At 42.1% G+C, this 17160-nt stretch overlaps 1 protein-coding gene across 1 annotated transcript in view; it reads right to left on the reverse strand.

Annotated features, from left to right (window-relative positions):
• The window catches only part of gfra4a (GDNF family receptor alpha 4a), a 174346-nt gene extending 163671 nt beyond the window's left edge, over positions 1-10675 (reverse strand). The window contains exon 1 of the mRNA XM_010879402.4: positions 9791-10675. Within this exon, the coding sequence (XP_010877704.2) occupies positions 9791-9833 (43 nt within the window). The 5' untranslated portion in view covers positions 9834-10675. The remainder of the gene's footprint in view (positions 1-9790) is intronic.
• Positions 10676-17160: the final 6485 nt, after the last annotated feature.

Here is a 17160-nt window from a genome sequence, read left to right on the forward strand (position 1 = left end):
TCATCCTGTGATGAACATCATCCTGTGTTGAACGTCATCCATTGTTAAAAGTCATCCTGTGTTGAACACCATCCTGTGTTGAACGTCATCCATTTTTGAATGTCATCCTTTGTTGAACATCATCCTGTTTTTAAACATCATCCATTGTTGAACATCATCCTGTTTTGAACATCATCCGTTGTTGAACACAATCCTGTGATGAACGTCATTCTATGCTGAACATCATCCTGTTTTTAAACATCATCCATTGTTGAACAACAAAAGAAGACAGCCCTAACAAAATGAGGCTCACCAGAGGCCGAGCCACATATGAGCTGTGTTACACCTAAACCAAACTTGATTAGGATTCAATTAGCTCCCTGGGTCCCAGGGCCTAGCCGGAGAGGAGACGTCACAATGGCTACCAGTCACCGCCTCCCCTCCAAACTCCTCACTGTAACATATTTGACATGTACAGGCACAGTGCGGTAACTATTTACGAGGCTTTGATAAAAGGACGCCGGTTGGACATTGCTGTGATGTACCGTAAGGACGGAGAACTGCGGTGCACCCTGAGGCCAGGAAGTGCTGTAGGAATGGCCAGTTGAGGTTCCAAAGCTCTGGCACCACCTATATGATGACTTGAGGGGTCCAAACCCTGAATGCAGATTGGCTAAAAGCGATGGTCTGTGGGTATGTATGGCACGGATATGACATCACATGCTTTTTTGCCATTCTAATTGTGATGGTGCCCGGGTAATAAAAGCAGTACGGCCCTTCAGGTTTTGTGGTGTTTGGTTGAGGGCCACATCGCCTCCACAACCCCTCAGGCCTTGTTGCTTAAAGAAGAGGGTGGAGACCCAAAATTGGAACATCTCATTTGTGTTGCTGTATCTGTCTGTCCACATTTGCAATCGTGATGCCACATAGGGGTTTCGAGATTGGCCTTTAGAGTGACACAAACAGGCAGGCAGGCAGGCAGGCACACATGCAGATGACAGTCAGCTGAACACAGCATTCTGGGTAAGTTGCAAGGGTTTGTTGGCACTAGTACAGAGCCCTAATAACGGTCCAGACCTGAGAGGACCGCTACCTGGACAACTTCTTGTGTGATCTAAGGAAGTACTCCACAAATGTAGTGGAGCTTAAACCTGCAGTTGTCACCACATTGACATTTACGGAGAATGTCAAAGGTCTGTCATCATCTCTCCATCCCCATGTCTTCACCCCACCATCTCTCCACCACCTCTCTACCTTTCCATCTCTCAATATCTCCAAAACCTTTCCATCCCTCCACCACCTTTCTGTCTCTCCATGCCATAAAGTTCCAGCTATACAACCTTACCTTATCCTACCCTGACAAGTCTATTCAAATGCAATCACTTCAGACAAATTACAGGCTTTTATTTCCTGTTCTGTCTGCTTCTACCTGTGGGTATTAGTTACATAAATGTCGTATTCGTTCCGGGACTCGCTAGCAGGGTAATTGTCTCTGCGGTGTAATCTCCCTCAACAAAGGACTAAGACAGGTTTGAAACATAACCGGGGCTTGTCTGTCCTTCACTTCCACTGTTAAATCCAACTCCATTCCTAATGGCATCCTAACCCTATATAGGTTGGGCATATTGCACTCCATATGGTGAGAAGTGGGGGGTCATGTTTTAATTCCTTAATTCCAGTAATTCATCAAAATCTCAAACCACCACTTCACTATGTCACCACTTTACCAGATTGCCATTAAACCATGAAGCTATTTTACCATATTGCTATTTCACCAGGTCAACATTTCACCATGTTGCTATTTCACCATGTTGTTATTTCACCAGGTCACCATTTCACCATGTTGCTATTTCACCAGGTCAACATTTCACCATGTTGCTATTTCACCATGTTGCCATTTCACCATGTTGCTATTTCACCAGGTCACCATTTCACCATGTTGCTATTTCACCAGGTCACCATTTCACCATGTTGCTATTTCACCAGGTCACCATTTCACCATGTTGCTTATTTCACCATGTTCACTATTTCACCAGGTCACAATATCATCATGTTGCTATTTCACCAGGTCACCATTTCACCATGTTGCTATTTCACCAGGTCACCATTTCACCAGGTCACCATTTCACCATGTTGCTTATTTCACCATGTTCACTATTTCACCAGGTCACAATATCATCATGTTGCTATTTCACCATGTTGCTATTTCACCAGGTCACCATTTCACCATGTTGCTTATTTCACCATGTTCACTATTTCACCAGGTCACAATATCATCATGTTGCTTTTTCACTAGGCCACCATTTCACCATGCTGTTCATTTCACCATGTCGCCCTCTCACCATGTCACCACTTCACCTCAGTCATGCAAAGAATGATGAGGAGTGTGAAATGGTTAATGTTGTGTTGTTTACCGTTTGTGTAGTTTTTTTGTGTGTGATATGTGTGTTTTTGTGTGTGTTTGGGTGTGTGTTTGGGCTGTGTATTACCAAATACGTCTAGTCCTAAAGCTCTGCCATATAAAGCAGGCCCTCTGTTGTCTTTCTTTTGATTTTACCAGAACCTAAGATCCATCCCAGACTTCACCCTACAGTCTGGTTTAAACCTGTTTCCCTGTGAGCAGCTCAAAAATCCTTAGCAACAACAGCAAGATTTCTAAAAAGCTAATTGAAGAAAACTGGCATTTATAACGTCTCAGACTTCAAACTTTATGAATGTATTCAGGAGCTGTTTCATTTATATACAGAGAAATTATTTGAGTATTGAGGAAATCTTTGTTTCCTATACACAGAATTTAATGATATTATTAGTAATATCCTTATTCGAAGGTAAGTCTTTCAGTTTATTTCACATCCAGGTAAATCATTCAGTTTATTTTACATCCAGGTAAATCATTCAGTTTATTTCACATCCAGGTAAGTCTTTTAGTTTATTTAATTTCAAGATAAGTCTTTCAGTTTATTTAATTTCAAGGTACGTCATTCAGTTAATTTCAAGTCAAGGACAGTCTCTCAGTTCATTTCTGTCCAAAATGTAGGATTGGATTTTTTTTCATGAAAACAACATCAGCAGAAAGCCAGTCAACCTATTAAACATATTATTACAACATGATGAGAATGTTGCAGTGCAATCACTGAACCATCACCACGCTTAGAGACAAATTAAAACTAGAAATACTCACTACGTGTAAGCAGTGTCTTTAGTCCAACCTTTATTGAGATTGGGGTGGAGGGGGGTGGAGACGGGAGGGGTGGAGGGGGGTGGAGACGGGAGGGGTGGAGGGGGGTGGAATGAAGGGGATGGGAGAAGTCTGGGGGGTGGTGCTGAAGAGGAGTACCAGTGTGTTGTATATATATAAACAAACAACACACATAAAAACACTCCACTGTGTAAACAAAGCAGCAGCAGGGCTACTCAGAGTACATTAGTATCCTGCCATCACCTGCAGTGACTGGAGCTGCCTCCGGCTCCAGCTGGAGCCGCAATGGCTGTGCCTCAATGTGTCTTGATGGACGGCGAGATGGCCCACCGTAAAATATTCTCTAAAGTGTTGACATCTCCCTGACAAGGGGAAAGCAGAAAAAACACTATGAAAGAGGGACGCCTCTGTGCCAGCTCGCTGAAAAGTAGCCGTGTGTTAGTGTCATGACGAACGGCTATACTTTGATGTGAGCAGAGGTGAGCGCCAAGGACTATAATGGCATCTCTGTGTTTAGAGAAGCGCGACAGGGTTCCTGACTCCTGACTTGTTCAGAGGAGCCCGACAGGTTTCCTGATTTCTGACATGTTTAGAGAACCGCAACAGGGTTCCTGACTCCTGGCATCCTGTGATCCCGTGGCTTTGAGCGACTGAGGAGTCAGACAAGTGGTTAGGCAGACTGCTCTAACAGTGATACACATCCCTCTCATTAAACCTAGCCTCAACCTGATGAATGTTCACTCTACCATAAAGGAAAATTACAGGATTTATGGTCCAAAATCTGAATTGCTCATCTACATGCGATAAAGACATCTGAAGCCTCTTATTTTTAAGTAAGGACAGGCGTGGATAACTTTAAGAAACATTCCGATCCAATTGTGGTCATTAGTGTAAACGGACAAGGACAAAGTGATGGCAAAGGAGGCATATTAAAACCTGATTGTCGCACAGACTTAGTAATGGTTGTGTGTATGATGTAAGGAATGGGACAAAAAGTCAAACAAGGCTGATACACACCCAGCACATCAGGAGTCCTATCTGGAGACCACTGTAGAGGCACAATCACTATAGAAGTGAAGGGCACTGAGGCGGGCCATTACATCCAAATTGTCCTCAATTGCCATTTGTGTAGTGGCCGTGATTAGGCAGCAGTGTCTATTAGTGGGATGTCGACGCCAGAGCTGGAAACTTCATTTTAACTTATTTCTGTCACAGTGCTAGAGGAGCAGGACTCGGAATTGCAACGGTGGTTCAGCTATGCAATCCATCTTGCCCGGTGTTGTGATTTTGGCTGTGTTCATGGGTGGTTGTCTAAGAACAGTGGTTCCCAACCAGGGGTCCTAGGACCCCTGGGGGGACATAGCCATTCCAGATATCATACTTCCATACTTGAGAAAAGTCACGACACCATAGGCTTGCTAGAGAAATGAACATGAGGATTCTGCTGGTGGTACAGTAACAAAAGAGTTTGGGAACCACTGGAACCACTGAAAGAAGATGTAGGTGGAAAAGCGAACTGTTCGACACCATTGTGTTGCACTGTCCCTTCAGGACACATGCTCCACCAGGTCCAACCATAAGTTCTGGTGTATTGGTTCATAAATCTCCTTAGCCACCCATGCAACAGTTTGTTTTGGTTTAATAGCAGCATACTGCCCTACCAGCTGAAAAATGAAAAACTGTTCCACACCAGCATTTACGCACTAAGTCAGTCTGTGGTGCCAAATGATATGGAAAAAAAAAGTATCCACACCTATATTATCAGGCATTACTGAGACCAGATCAATTATGTAACTTCCAGTTCCAAAAAGCCTACAATTTATTGAACATAATTTGCTTTTTCCTAACCCCACACAACATCACATTTCATCCTAATAGAATTTATGTCCAGTCCATAGCAAAACCTTCACAGTATTACCAGCAGGATTGATATCTAAGAACTCTCTATTGAAGTTGCTCCAGGTTTCCTTTTACTTGGAGATTGGCTTTGATTGTGGTAAACCACCAATTACATCTCCCTGATAGACAAATGTAAGAATAAATAGACTTGATAAATCTTAGCTAGGATCCCACACTTACATATTATGTAAATTATACTAAAAATAGAACAAGGAATTCACAAAATGCTGTATATTGCTCGCTTCAATTCATGTTGTTCAATTTAGTGAAACTTAGCAAGTAAAATCTTTGCTATGCTTGCAACACAGGTGTTTCTCCATTCAGAAGTGATGACCTGTATTAGCCAGCTAGCTTACTAACTTTTAGCCATACTGTACAGAACCAAGATATCACATTCACATTTCACATTCCTTACAATGCCTGATCCTGGTCCATCATAGTCCCTCCTTCGCGATCATCCCAGTTTTGTTGAAACTCCTGCTATGGTGTTTTACAGTTCAGATATTTCTAAGATTTCCTCCTCTTATTCCTCCTCTTATTCCAAACCTTAACGGTTGTGTTAAATATTTTTTAAGACAAAAGAACAAGCCAGATTTGTAGAAAACGACTGCAGGCCAGCTTAGTTTGTTTACAGTGTACTCCCTAACATCTTGGTTCCTTCACCTAAATTGTTCAGGTTTTTTGAACGCACTGTCAGCTTCAGAACAATGCTCAGGAAGACATGGTAAGTTATTCAAAACCGATTGATTTCAAAATCGGAATAAAATAATTCTTCATCAAAGCCTTTAGTTTAGGACATAAACAAGTACAGATGTCATTCTTTAACACGTTTGCCTTATGTTCAAATGTATTTTCAATCATTCAATTACATTAATTTTAACATCACATAACAGCCCTTTTTTTGTCTCATTGAAAGCCTGAAGTTCAGGAGATTGGACGCTTGTAAAGCAATGAAGTGGCAGTATGGCTCTGCATGTCGTAATTTGAAAACAATCCACTATATTGAAGAGAGCCATGGAAAGCACTTCGCTCCAAACACAGTAATAATGAACATTTTCAATGGTTTTATTCATATTCATTGATATATTTGACAGGTTTGTGGCCTAAAAAGAGAAGAAACCTAAAGTATAGACCAACAATTTGTATTGAAATTGAAATGGACAAAAAAATACAATTAATATGTATTATTAATATTTGGTCTCATTTATGGATGTCTTATGAAAAACCGGAACATAATTCAGGCCTGAAAGGGTTAGAAACCGCAGTTGTGCTTTTATAGATACCCAGCCCAAAGAGCAAGCAACAACAAAAATGTATTCACAGTGGCTAAAAGAACTCCCTTGTAGGGTTGGAACCTAAGAAGAAACCTAGAGAGGAACCGGATTCTGTGGGGTAGTCAATCCTCTTCTGGCTCTGTCGGCTGAAGATTTGTCATTTTTTTTGCACAGTAAATGACCATTCTGGGCCACAACAATGCAGGTTGGTTGTCCAGAGTCCACTAATAGATGTTCAGCTCCCATCTGGATAATTGCTGAATACTGATGTGACACTGTGAGATCTTTTATGATTTTATAGAGTTGTGATTTATTTTTGTTTTTTTCGGTAGCCAGGTTCCAGCTGTGATGCAATGTTGTGGTGATTGTTTAGAAGCCAAGGTCCAGCTGTGATGTGATGGTGTGGTGATTGTTCAGAAGCCAGGGTCCAGCTGTTATGTGATAGTGTGTTGATTGTTTAGCAGCCTGGTTCCAGCTGCGATGTGAAGACGTGGTGATGGTTTAGCAGCTAGGGCCCAGAGAGGAAGAGAGACTGACAGAGAGAGACACAGACCGAGATGAAGAAACAGTGATGTACAGAGACAGAAAGAGAGCAGGAATGAGATAGGGAGACAGAGAGAGAGAGACTGAGGGAGTATGGACAGATAATGTAGTTGTATTATACGTTTATTAGTTCTCTCTGGAGGTGTACTTCTTTCTGAAGTATAGGTAATGTAGTTGTATGATTGGTTTATTAACCCTCACTGGTGGTGGACCTGCCCTTGATGGACAGGTAATGTAGTTGTAATCGTTGGGTGATTAGTTCTCTCTTGTGGAGGATCTGTTTATGATGGATAGGTAATGTAGTTATATGGTCGGTTAACTAAATCTTTCTCGCAGAGGACCTGTTTCTGAGGGAATTACTGCTTTTTATTTAATTGGTTCTCCATCCTGCTCACCCACAGACATATACACGCATACACAAACACTGGTTTTGGATATTATTCAGACCCCTTCATTTTTACAACACATTTTGTTAAGTTAATGCACATTTATAGTTGATTCATTCTTTTTTTTTAATCTTTTTTTTATATATAAATCTACTCCCAATGCCCCATGAGGTCAAAGGACAAAATATGTTTTTATAAATATGTGCCAACTTATTGAAAACAAAAAACTGAAATATCTCAAATACATTAGTATTTTGACCCTTTATTTAATACTTTCTAGAAGAATGTTTGGCAGTGTTCACAGCTTGAAGTCTTCTTGGGTATGAGTAAACCAGCATTGCACACCTGCATATGGACAGTTTTTTTCCCCCAAGGGTTGGTGGTAGATCCTTTCAAGCTCTGTCAGATTGGATGGGGAGCGTCAATGAACTGCGATCTTCAGGTTTCCATGTAGATATTTAAAATGGGATTCAAGGCAAGGCTTTGGCTGGCCCACTCAAAACATTCACAGACTTGTCCCAAAGGTACTCCAGTGGTGTCTCTGCTTTGTGTTTCAGGTCGATGTTGTGCTGATTAATCTTTGCCCCCTAGTCTGAGCCCCCATGCTCTCATGATCAGGTTTTCATCTAAGACCACTCTGAATTTTAATCTTTTCATCCTTCTCTGAATCCTGACCTGACTTCCTCCCCCTGAGAAGCATCCCCGTAGCATCACCGTGTTTTACCATAGGCATGGTATTTGCCCGGTGATGAGCGGTACCTTGGTTTTCACCAGACACAGGACTTGGCATTCGAGCCTAGTTGTTTGATTTTGGTCACTGGAATAATGCTCTTAGGAGGCATGTCCTTTTGGCAGGTTCTCCCATATCCCAGCAGAGAAATTCTGAAGCTTTGTTAGAGTGGCGATTGGGTTCTTGGTCACATTGCCACATAACGTTGGCCCTACTTGCCTGGTTACTTAATTTGGGGGACGGTTCTAGGAAGAATATTGATGGTGCCAAACTTCTTTGATTTCACAATGATTGAACCTACTGTGCTCCTGGGAACATTCAATGCTTTAGCCATTTTTGTATAACCTTTTCAATCACCTTCCCCAGATCTATGCCAGATCGATGCTATACCTTGACACAATTCTATCTCGACACACAGTTGTACATTTCATGCTGAAAACCCAAAATTGCCTATCTTGGAAGCCGGTGTTTTAGAAGAGGATGACAGACATGTTTTTATTTTCAGATCCCAAAAAATAAAGAGATTTGCTGTCAGATCTCGCAATGCCAGTTTACATTTTTTCTCTCAAAAAACTCAGAGGGACCTCGGTGCAACTCAATAACCTGAGGTTCTAGAGACATCTCAAGGAGGATTAAAGGACATTGGAGGCGTCTGAGCACAATTTGGGGTGTCATGGCAAAGGGTGTAAATACTTATGTACACTAGTATTTTCAATTAAGTGGCACACATTCCTGAAAACATGCTTTTGTTTCGTCATCATGGAATACTGAGGGTGAAATTATGACAATAATAATGTAATAAATAAGGTCTATACACAACTAAATGTGACTCAAGTAAAGGGGTCTGAATACTTTCCAAAGCCACTGTATATTTATAACACTGCTGTATTGTAAAACACGTTCTATATATATACAAATATAACTACATTTAGGTGCATTTATAAAACGTTATTATACTCGAATGGTGCCATTTAACATTCACAATAAAATATTAGGTATTTGCTCATAAGGACCACAGCTAAAATAACTGTAACGCAATGCTCTAGAGTCTACGCAGCTCTCACACACCTAAAGTCAAGCATTGAGAAATCAGAGCATAGCGTTGAGACACATTTGTCGATTCACCGTAACACACTTAAAATGACTATGCTTGAGAAAACGACGATGCATTGCATATTGTAAACACACACACACACACACACACACACACACACACACACACACACACACACACACTCTAAGATTCAATCACCCCACTCCAAATGTGCTGGACCAAAGCACGTCCATAGGCGACCGCATAAGCCTAAACCGAGTAGGCTGCATGAATGTGCGTCTATGAAGTTAAATGAGACCTGAACAACCGCAAGCATTTTCAAATGAAACCATGTAGAAAAGGGTATAGAATATACACAATGCTTCTGCAGCCTTTTACAGCCTATTGCAAGTCACTACACCACATTACAAGCGCAATACTTTCACTTAGAACTGTAGCTTGTCTATTTCCTTAAAACGAACATGGATATAGCTTATGGGAATATAGTGTTTACAAACACTGTTTGAAAAAGAAAAAAAAAACATTACTTGGATTGAATTACTCCACCTCCACAAAAATATTACTTACATTTATTTACTCCACCAGACAAAAACAACATTTCAGAATTCAGTACTTCCACCAAAGACACCAAATATAAGTCTCGTTTTCACCTCTCACCAACTGCCAAACCCTGCGCAATGACTTAACATTATTTTAATTAAAATAAAGTCAGAAGTCAGAACTCACCAAAAAGAGCGAGCTGGAGAAAGAACAGCCATACGGAGTCCATTCTGCAAGGCGACAACAGTATTTGTAGCCTAACGAAACAATCCTGAGTGTGGTTGGAGATATAAGAGATGTATGCACTCTTGATGTGGAAACTGGCACCAGAGACAGGATAAAAAAAAACACACGGTGCTGTTCAGGGATGATTCTCCTCGTTACGTAGACGCTAGATTCCAAAGCATGGTTTGAAAAACCAGAATCATGAAAAACATTCTATGTAATAGTTACAACTTTTAACTGATATAGACTGTACGTCAGACAGTGGTGCGCAAAGTCTGGAGCTGTCCGCAATAGGGTGGCTGGACGCAATAAAGAGACATTAAAATGAGAATATTTTTTAAACAAACAAGAGACAAAATAAACTGTCCCTTTGGTCAAACATGGGTTAAATGCATACGTTTACTGATTTTCTCTATTTCTAATGGATTTGGTTCGCTCCGTCCGTAAGCGTTGTTTTATCTCCCCTTGCTCGCTCTGTCGGAGTCCGTTCACCTGCGCGCGGAGTGTGTGAGCTCGAAATCCCGGATGAGTCCAATCACAGACACGCCGCTCCGCGCGCTCTCAGCAGCAGCTTATAACCGGAGACCTCCAGACAGCGGGAATGTAGGCTAGACATGCAGTACCTTGCAGGCAGATACTCCGTTGGCCCGGAAGCATCCTCATGTCGGCTTTCATATGGAATATGAGGAAGTGAATGTCCGGATGTATTATCCCTGATATACGACTGTAATTAGGGAACGTAATATGTTCTGTTTTGGTCATGTAGTCTTCTATTTCATGTTGAATAGATAAATGAGAGCTACTATGTTCACTTCAGTGCTCATTCTTTAGTATGCCAGTCAAGATCATTTCAGCCATGAAGAGAACATGTTTAGAATACAAATGTGGTACTTTGTCGCTGGATGAGCACATTGGAAGTATCCCATTTGGTGTTTCTGTTAAAAATGGGACACACAAAACTGTGAGCATCTGGTGCGGGTGCATTCCCCCAGGACTTTGCATGGGAATTAGCATTTTGGGATGTCAGAGCATTCAGAAAGGAATCTAGCATTGTGTCTAAAATATAAACCTATCCCTGTGATTCCCCCATCTGACCAGATCCCTGTGATTCCCCCATCTGACCAGATCCCTGTGATTCCCCCATCTGACCAGATCCCTGTGATTCCCCCATCTGACCAGATCATTGTGATTCCCCTATCTGACCAGATCCCTGTGATTCCCCCATCTGACCAGATCCCTGTGATTCCCCCATCTGACCAGATCCCTGTGATTCCCCCATCTGACCAGATCCCTGTGATTCCCCCATCTGACCAGATCATTGTGATTCCCCTATCTGACCAGATCCCTGTGATTCCCCCATCTGACCAGATCCCTATGATCCCCCCATCTGACCAGATCCCTGTGATTCCCCCATCTGACCAGATCCCTGTGTTTCCCCAATCTGACCAGATCCCTGTGTTTCCCGTATCTGACCAGATCCCTGTGATCCCTCTGTTTCATTAGAGTTGATATCATTTCCCAATTATGCACTTATACATTGTATTTAGTCGGATATTCTTTGTGTGCTATAAATCCGCCTGAGGCCTGCAGCCAATTGAACCCACCAGTTGCTGGGTGTCTCCGCTGGTGATGCTCTGCCAGGTCGGTAATGCAGCCATTTTCAATTGTTGTTTGCTTTTAGACTTTTGACTGAGTTAGAAAAGAACATAAAAATTCTGGGGGAAAAATCCTTGTTCTTACAGCAGCATGTTTCTTTTTCTTATGGTCTACAAGGCAGAAACAGAAACGTCAGTTCGACTGGAGGCAGTCTACGAGGCAGAAAACAGAGAATATTTGTGTCCAAACTCCCATCTACGAGGCAGAGAGGGAACGATCTATGTGACAAGATGATTGTCTATGAGGCACAAAGGAAACTGTCTATCTAGTAGGCACAGTCCACAAAGCAGAAAGGGAACAGTCAATGTGACCAGACTACAGTCAATGAGGCAGAAAGGGAACATTACATGTGTAGAAAACAGTCTACGGGGTAGAAAACCGAATATTTGTGTCTACCCTACAGTTTAGGAGGCAGACAGGAAACAGTTTATGTGACCAGAGTACAGTCTATGAGGCAGAAAGAGAAAAACAACTCTACGACAAGACTTCAGTTTATGAGGCAGTAAGGGAACAATATATGTACTGTATGTGAACAAATGGAGTGGAGAGGTCATCCACACAGACAAAGGGAAATGATCACCGCTTACCATAGCCTCGCTCTACAGCTAAAGCGCAGGATGTGAAAAGCAACATTAAGGAAAGGAGATTCAGTAACTCTTTGAGGACAGTGGAACAATACTGAGCAAGAAAGATCTCAATGGTAAATATAAAATTAATGCATTTCAGCATTTCTGACTTAATTAATATTTTGTCTCGTGAAAGGGAATATTTTTTGCGAAAAAGTAAATACACTTTTTTATTGTCTTGTGTTGTTGAATGTCCTCTGTGAGCAATAGGAACAGAGAGTGGTTGAATGTCCACTGTGAGCGATATAGAGAGTTGTTGAATGTCCTCTGTGAGCAATAGGGACAGAGAGTGGTTGAATGTCCACTGTGAGCCATATAGAGAGTTGTTGAATGTCCTCTGTGAGCCATTGAGAGAGTTGTTGAACGTCTTCTGTGAGCCATAGAGAGGGAGTTGTTGAATGTCATCTGTGAGCCATAGACAGAGAGAGTTGTTGAATGTCTTCTGTGAACCATAGAGAGGGAGTTGTTTAATGTCCTCTGTGAGCTACAGGAAGAGAGTTGTTGAATGTCTTCTGTGAGCCATAGAGAGTAAGAGTTGTTGAATGTCCTCTGTGAGCTATAGAGAGAGAGTTGTTGAATGTCCTCTGTAAGCCATAGAGAGAAAGAGTTGTTGAATGTCCTCTGTGAGCCATAGAGAGAGAGAGCTGTTGAATGTCCTCTGTGAGGCATAGAGAGAGAGAGTTGTTGAATGTCACTCTGTGAGCCACAGGAAGAGAGTTGTTGAATGTCCTCTGTGAGCCATAGAGAGAGAGAGAGTTGTTGAATGTCCTCTGTGAGCCATAGAGAGAGAGAGTGTTGTTGAATGTCCTCTGTGAGGCATAGAGAGAGAGAGTTGTTGAATGTCCTCTGTGAGCCACAGGAAGAGAGTTGTTGAATGTCCTCTGTGAGCCATAGAGAGAGAGAGAGTTGTTGAATGTCCTCTGTGAGCCATAGAGAGAGAGAGTGTTGTTGAATGCCCTCTGTGAGGCATAGAGAGAGAGTTGTTGAATGTCCTCTGTGAGCCACAGGAAGAGAGAGTTGTTGAATGTCCTCTGTGAGCCATAGAGAGAGAGAGTTGTTGAATGTCCTCTGTGAGCCATAGATAGAGAGAGATGCTGAATGTCCTCTGTAAGTCATAGAGAGAGTTGTTGAATCTCCTCTGTGAGCCATAGGGAGAGAGAGTTGTTGAATGTCCTCTGTGAGCCATGGACAGAGTTGTTGAATCTCCTCTGTGAGCCATAGGGAGAGAGAGTTGTTGAATGACCTCTGTGAGCCATGGACAGAGTTGTTGAATCTCCTCTGTGAGCTATGGAAAGGGAGAGGGATGTGTCAAAAGAAAGAAGTCTCAAAGGCACCAGGCTCAGCTAGATACATAGGTGATTTATGATGTCATTGCGCCGATGCACGAACTAAGAGACCATTCTATTCCACAGACAGGCCTCTACTCTCTGAAAAGAGAGGACATTAGAGGAGCCCCGAATAGGCAACAGGGAGAGGAGGGTACGGGAGGGGAGAGCAGACTGTGGATGTGATACGTTACACAGTATATGGTTGTGAGTCCTGGTATTTGGTTGTGCCACATGGTGTTGATGTGTGATACGTAAGTGCTTGTGTTCTGTGGTTGACTCACCTAGCAATCCTTGGATGAATGTACTAACTAGAAGTCGCCCCAAGTAAGAGCATCTGTTCATGGACTAAAATATAAAAGGTGCCTTCACTGGGTATTTCTACTGTCGCAGTATGCGGCGCAAATGCACCCTCAGCTGCGTCCATGTTGGGGCAGGCCTTGTCGGGGTGAAGATAAAAAGCAGAAGACAGACAAGAAAACTGCGCTGCGCTACCCGGCTCTGCGCTGCGCTACACTGTTCTGCATGGTTGGGTTTTGATTCTTTTTCCTCAGTTACTTTTTGTTAATAAATGCCCTGCTGTGCCCAGAACACTGATGTGTCCATTTTGTGCCTCTCACTATAAATGTATATAGTAGCGCCATCAAAACGGGGGTGACTAAAAAAGCGCATTAGTACACATCCATTAATGTAGGATGTGCTATTCCCAGTCTCCTTGCACCCCCCCCCCCCGCCCCCCCCCCCCCCCCCACCCCACCCCTATTGGTGCGTTCCTTCAACCTCTCGTTTCCAACTCATCCGAAGACACTGTATGCCCACCTGTTAACATCTTACTAGGAGCAAGGTTGTCATTATGTAAAAAAAAATCCTGCTAGTCTAAGCTATGTGTTAATTTTGTCATCAGATGCATTTTCACTAAAACATATAATGATAGCTGAATTAACAAACAGCGTCCATGCTGTGCATAAATTGCAGATCTCTGCTGTTTAACGCTTGTGGATTAACATATGTACCCACATTGTCTTATGCCTTTGACTATTATTCAAGTTCCCTACCTTGTGCATTTGGGAATCATCCAATAAAGACAAGTATTTGGTTGTTGCCATATACATATATAAAAAAGCTACTGTTAACAGGCCCCCACATGAACCCATTCTCACCACATTCTAGCCTAAATAGCAAAGGACACTGCCTTAAATGAATTTGACGGGTGTTTTCTTAAAAGTCAAACTAACCAAAACCAAACTGAGAAAACAAACGGCCTCCGACTCTTCTAGCATTTCCCTGATGTGTGTCTCGTTCAACCGGAGCAAGCTCCTGCTGTGCGCTGTCCATGGTCCTGTTCTTCTGCCAATGCTGTGTTCTCTCCCTGCTAGAAAGACACTGACAGGACAAAAGCATCACAATATATAGTTAATGTGAAGAAGTTGTCTTTTTTTATATGCATTAGAGCATAATGATATGTTAATTTCACTTTGATACTATAGACACATAATTTAACAAATGAAAGATTATACTCCGCAGTCATTTATTCATAAAAGAAAAAGAGAATACATGTTTATAGTTAGGTCCGGAAATATTTGGACACTGACACAATTTTCATAATGTTGTCTTTGTACGCCACCACAATGGATTTGAATTGAAACAACTTAGATACAATTGAAGTGCAGACTTTCAGCTTAAATTCAAGGAGTTGAATAAAAATCAATCAATCAAATTTATTTATAAAGCCCTTTTTACAACAGCAGTTGTCACAAAGTGCTTTTACAAAACACCTGGCCTTAAACCCCAAAGAGCAAACAACAGTAGTGTTGAATTTCAGTGGCTAGGAAAAACTCCCTAGGAAGGCCGAAATTTAGGAAGAAACCTAGAGAGGACCCAGGCTTAGAGGGCTGAGCAGTCCTCTTCTGGCTGTGCCGGGTGAACATATTAAGAGTAAAAATTGTAATAATTAATAAATGCATGTGGGCTGAGTCTATTTAATCCTAGTCCAGGTCGGAAGCATGACCACATGGACAAGGACAGGGACAACATGGGGGAGTGTTGTCCTTGCATTGGCAGCTGAAATCGTCAGGTATCGTCTTGATCTGCAACACAACCAGGAGGACTTTGGACAGGGACAGCAACGGGTCTTTCAAGCCTGGTACTCCTCAGGTGTGGGCCAGGACCTCATATCCTCCTAAGTTTAAAACAGCAGGAGACTGGGAACATTTTGAAAATGCATTCCTTTGATCTACAAGGATTTATAGTGGAGAAGGAGAATAATAAAGCAGCAACAATAATATAGCAGCGTACGAACTTGGGGCTGAGACAGGGGGGTCCAGTGACACTGTGGCCCTATCTGGGGGAGGCCCCTGTAGTGTTGTAGGTTTCTGTATTGGATGACAACGTAACTTTATAATATCAAATTAAATGTCATCCTGCTTTTTAGTAGCATTCCCAACCAACGATACGAATGAGAAAATGTTTGTCCATTTTGCTATAGGAAAGGTTGGAACTGTTGTAAAAGGAAAAGTGTACCAGACATGCCTTTCTCGATTGGCTGTTGCCCACCCCCAGCAAACAAAGTTACATGTTATAGGCTAGTTCAGTTGCTATGTTACGGCTCCAAGATCCATCATTTAGAAACTCATTTAAAATGTTCGTTTCGAACACAAAAAAGTAACTTGTGTGATTAAAACTAGACTATTCAATCGGATCACAACGCAACCAAACCGAAGGTCCTGTACCAAACTTTACCATTATACCCCTAATAAACACTAGTGACCCAGTGCCATTGGAAGCCATTCATGCCCATGCCATCACACTGCCTCCACCGTGTTTTACAGATGATGTGGTATGCTTCGGATCATGAACCGTTCCAAGACTTCTCCATACTTTTTGCTTCCCATCATTCTGTTACAGGTTGATCTTAGTTTCATCAGTCCAACGAATGCTGTTCCAGAGCTGGGCTGGCATTTTTAGAAGTTTTTTTGGGCAAAAGCTGGCCTTTCTATTCTTAAGGCTTATGAATGGTTTGTACCTTGTGGTGAACCCTCTGTATTTGCTGTTGTGAAGGCTTCACTTTATGGTAGACTTGGATAATGATATACCTACCTCCTGGAGAGTGTTCTTCACATGGATGTTGTGATGGGTTTTTCTTTACCATGGAAAGGATCCTACGATCATCCGTCACTGATGTCTTATGTGGCCGTCCAGGCCTGTTTGTGTTGCAGAGCTCACCAGTGCATTCTTTTTTCTCAGAATGTACCCAACTGTTTATTTGGCCACTCCTAATGTCCCTGCTATCTCTCTGATGGATTTTTTTGCAGCCTAAGAATGGCCTGTTTGACTTGCATATAGAGCTCCTTTGACCACATGTTGTGGGTTCACAGCAACAGCTTACAATTCTAGACCTTTTACCTGCTTAATTGATGAAGAAATAACGAGGGAATTGTCCATAAAACAGCTTTTGAGGCAATTGTCCAATTACTGTGGGTCCCTTGAAAAAGAGGGGGTTATAAATTAAAGAGCTGTAATTCCTAAACCCTTCCTCCAATCTGGATGTTATTTTGGTAAACAGCCAAAATAACAAAACTTGTGTCAGTGTCCAATTATTTCCGGACCTAACTGTATATTGCCCCCGCGCATAGTGAGCAAGATGGTGGAAGAGGCAAAAAATCATCCAAAAATCACAGTTTCAGAACTGCACAGAATCCTGGTGATATCAAGTTTCAAAATCAAC

The sequence above is a fragment of the Esox lucius genome, chromosome 15, assembly GCF_011004845.1.
Source record: "Esox lucius isolate fEsoLuc1 chromosome 15, fEsoLuc1.pri, whole genome shotgun sequence".
Lineage (NCBI taxonomy): Eukaryota > Metazoa > Chordata > Actinopteri > Esociformes > Esocidae > Esox > Esox lucius.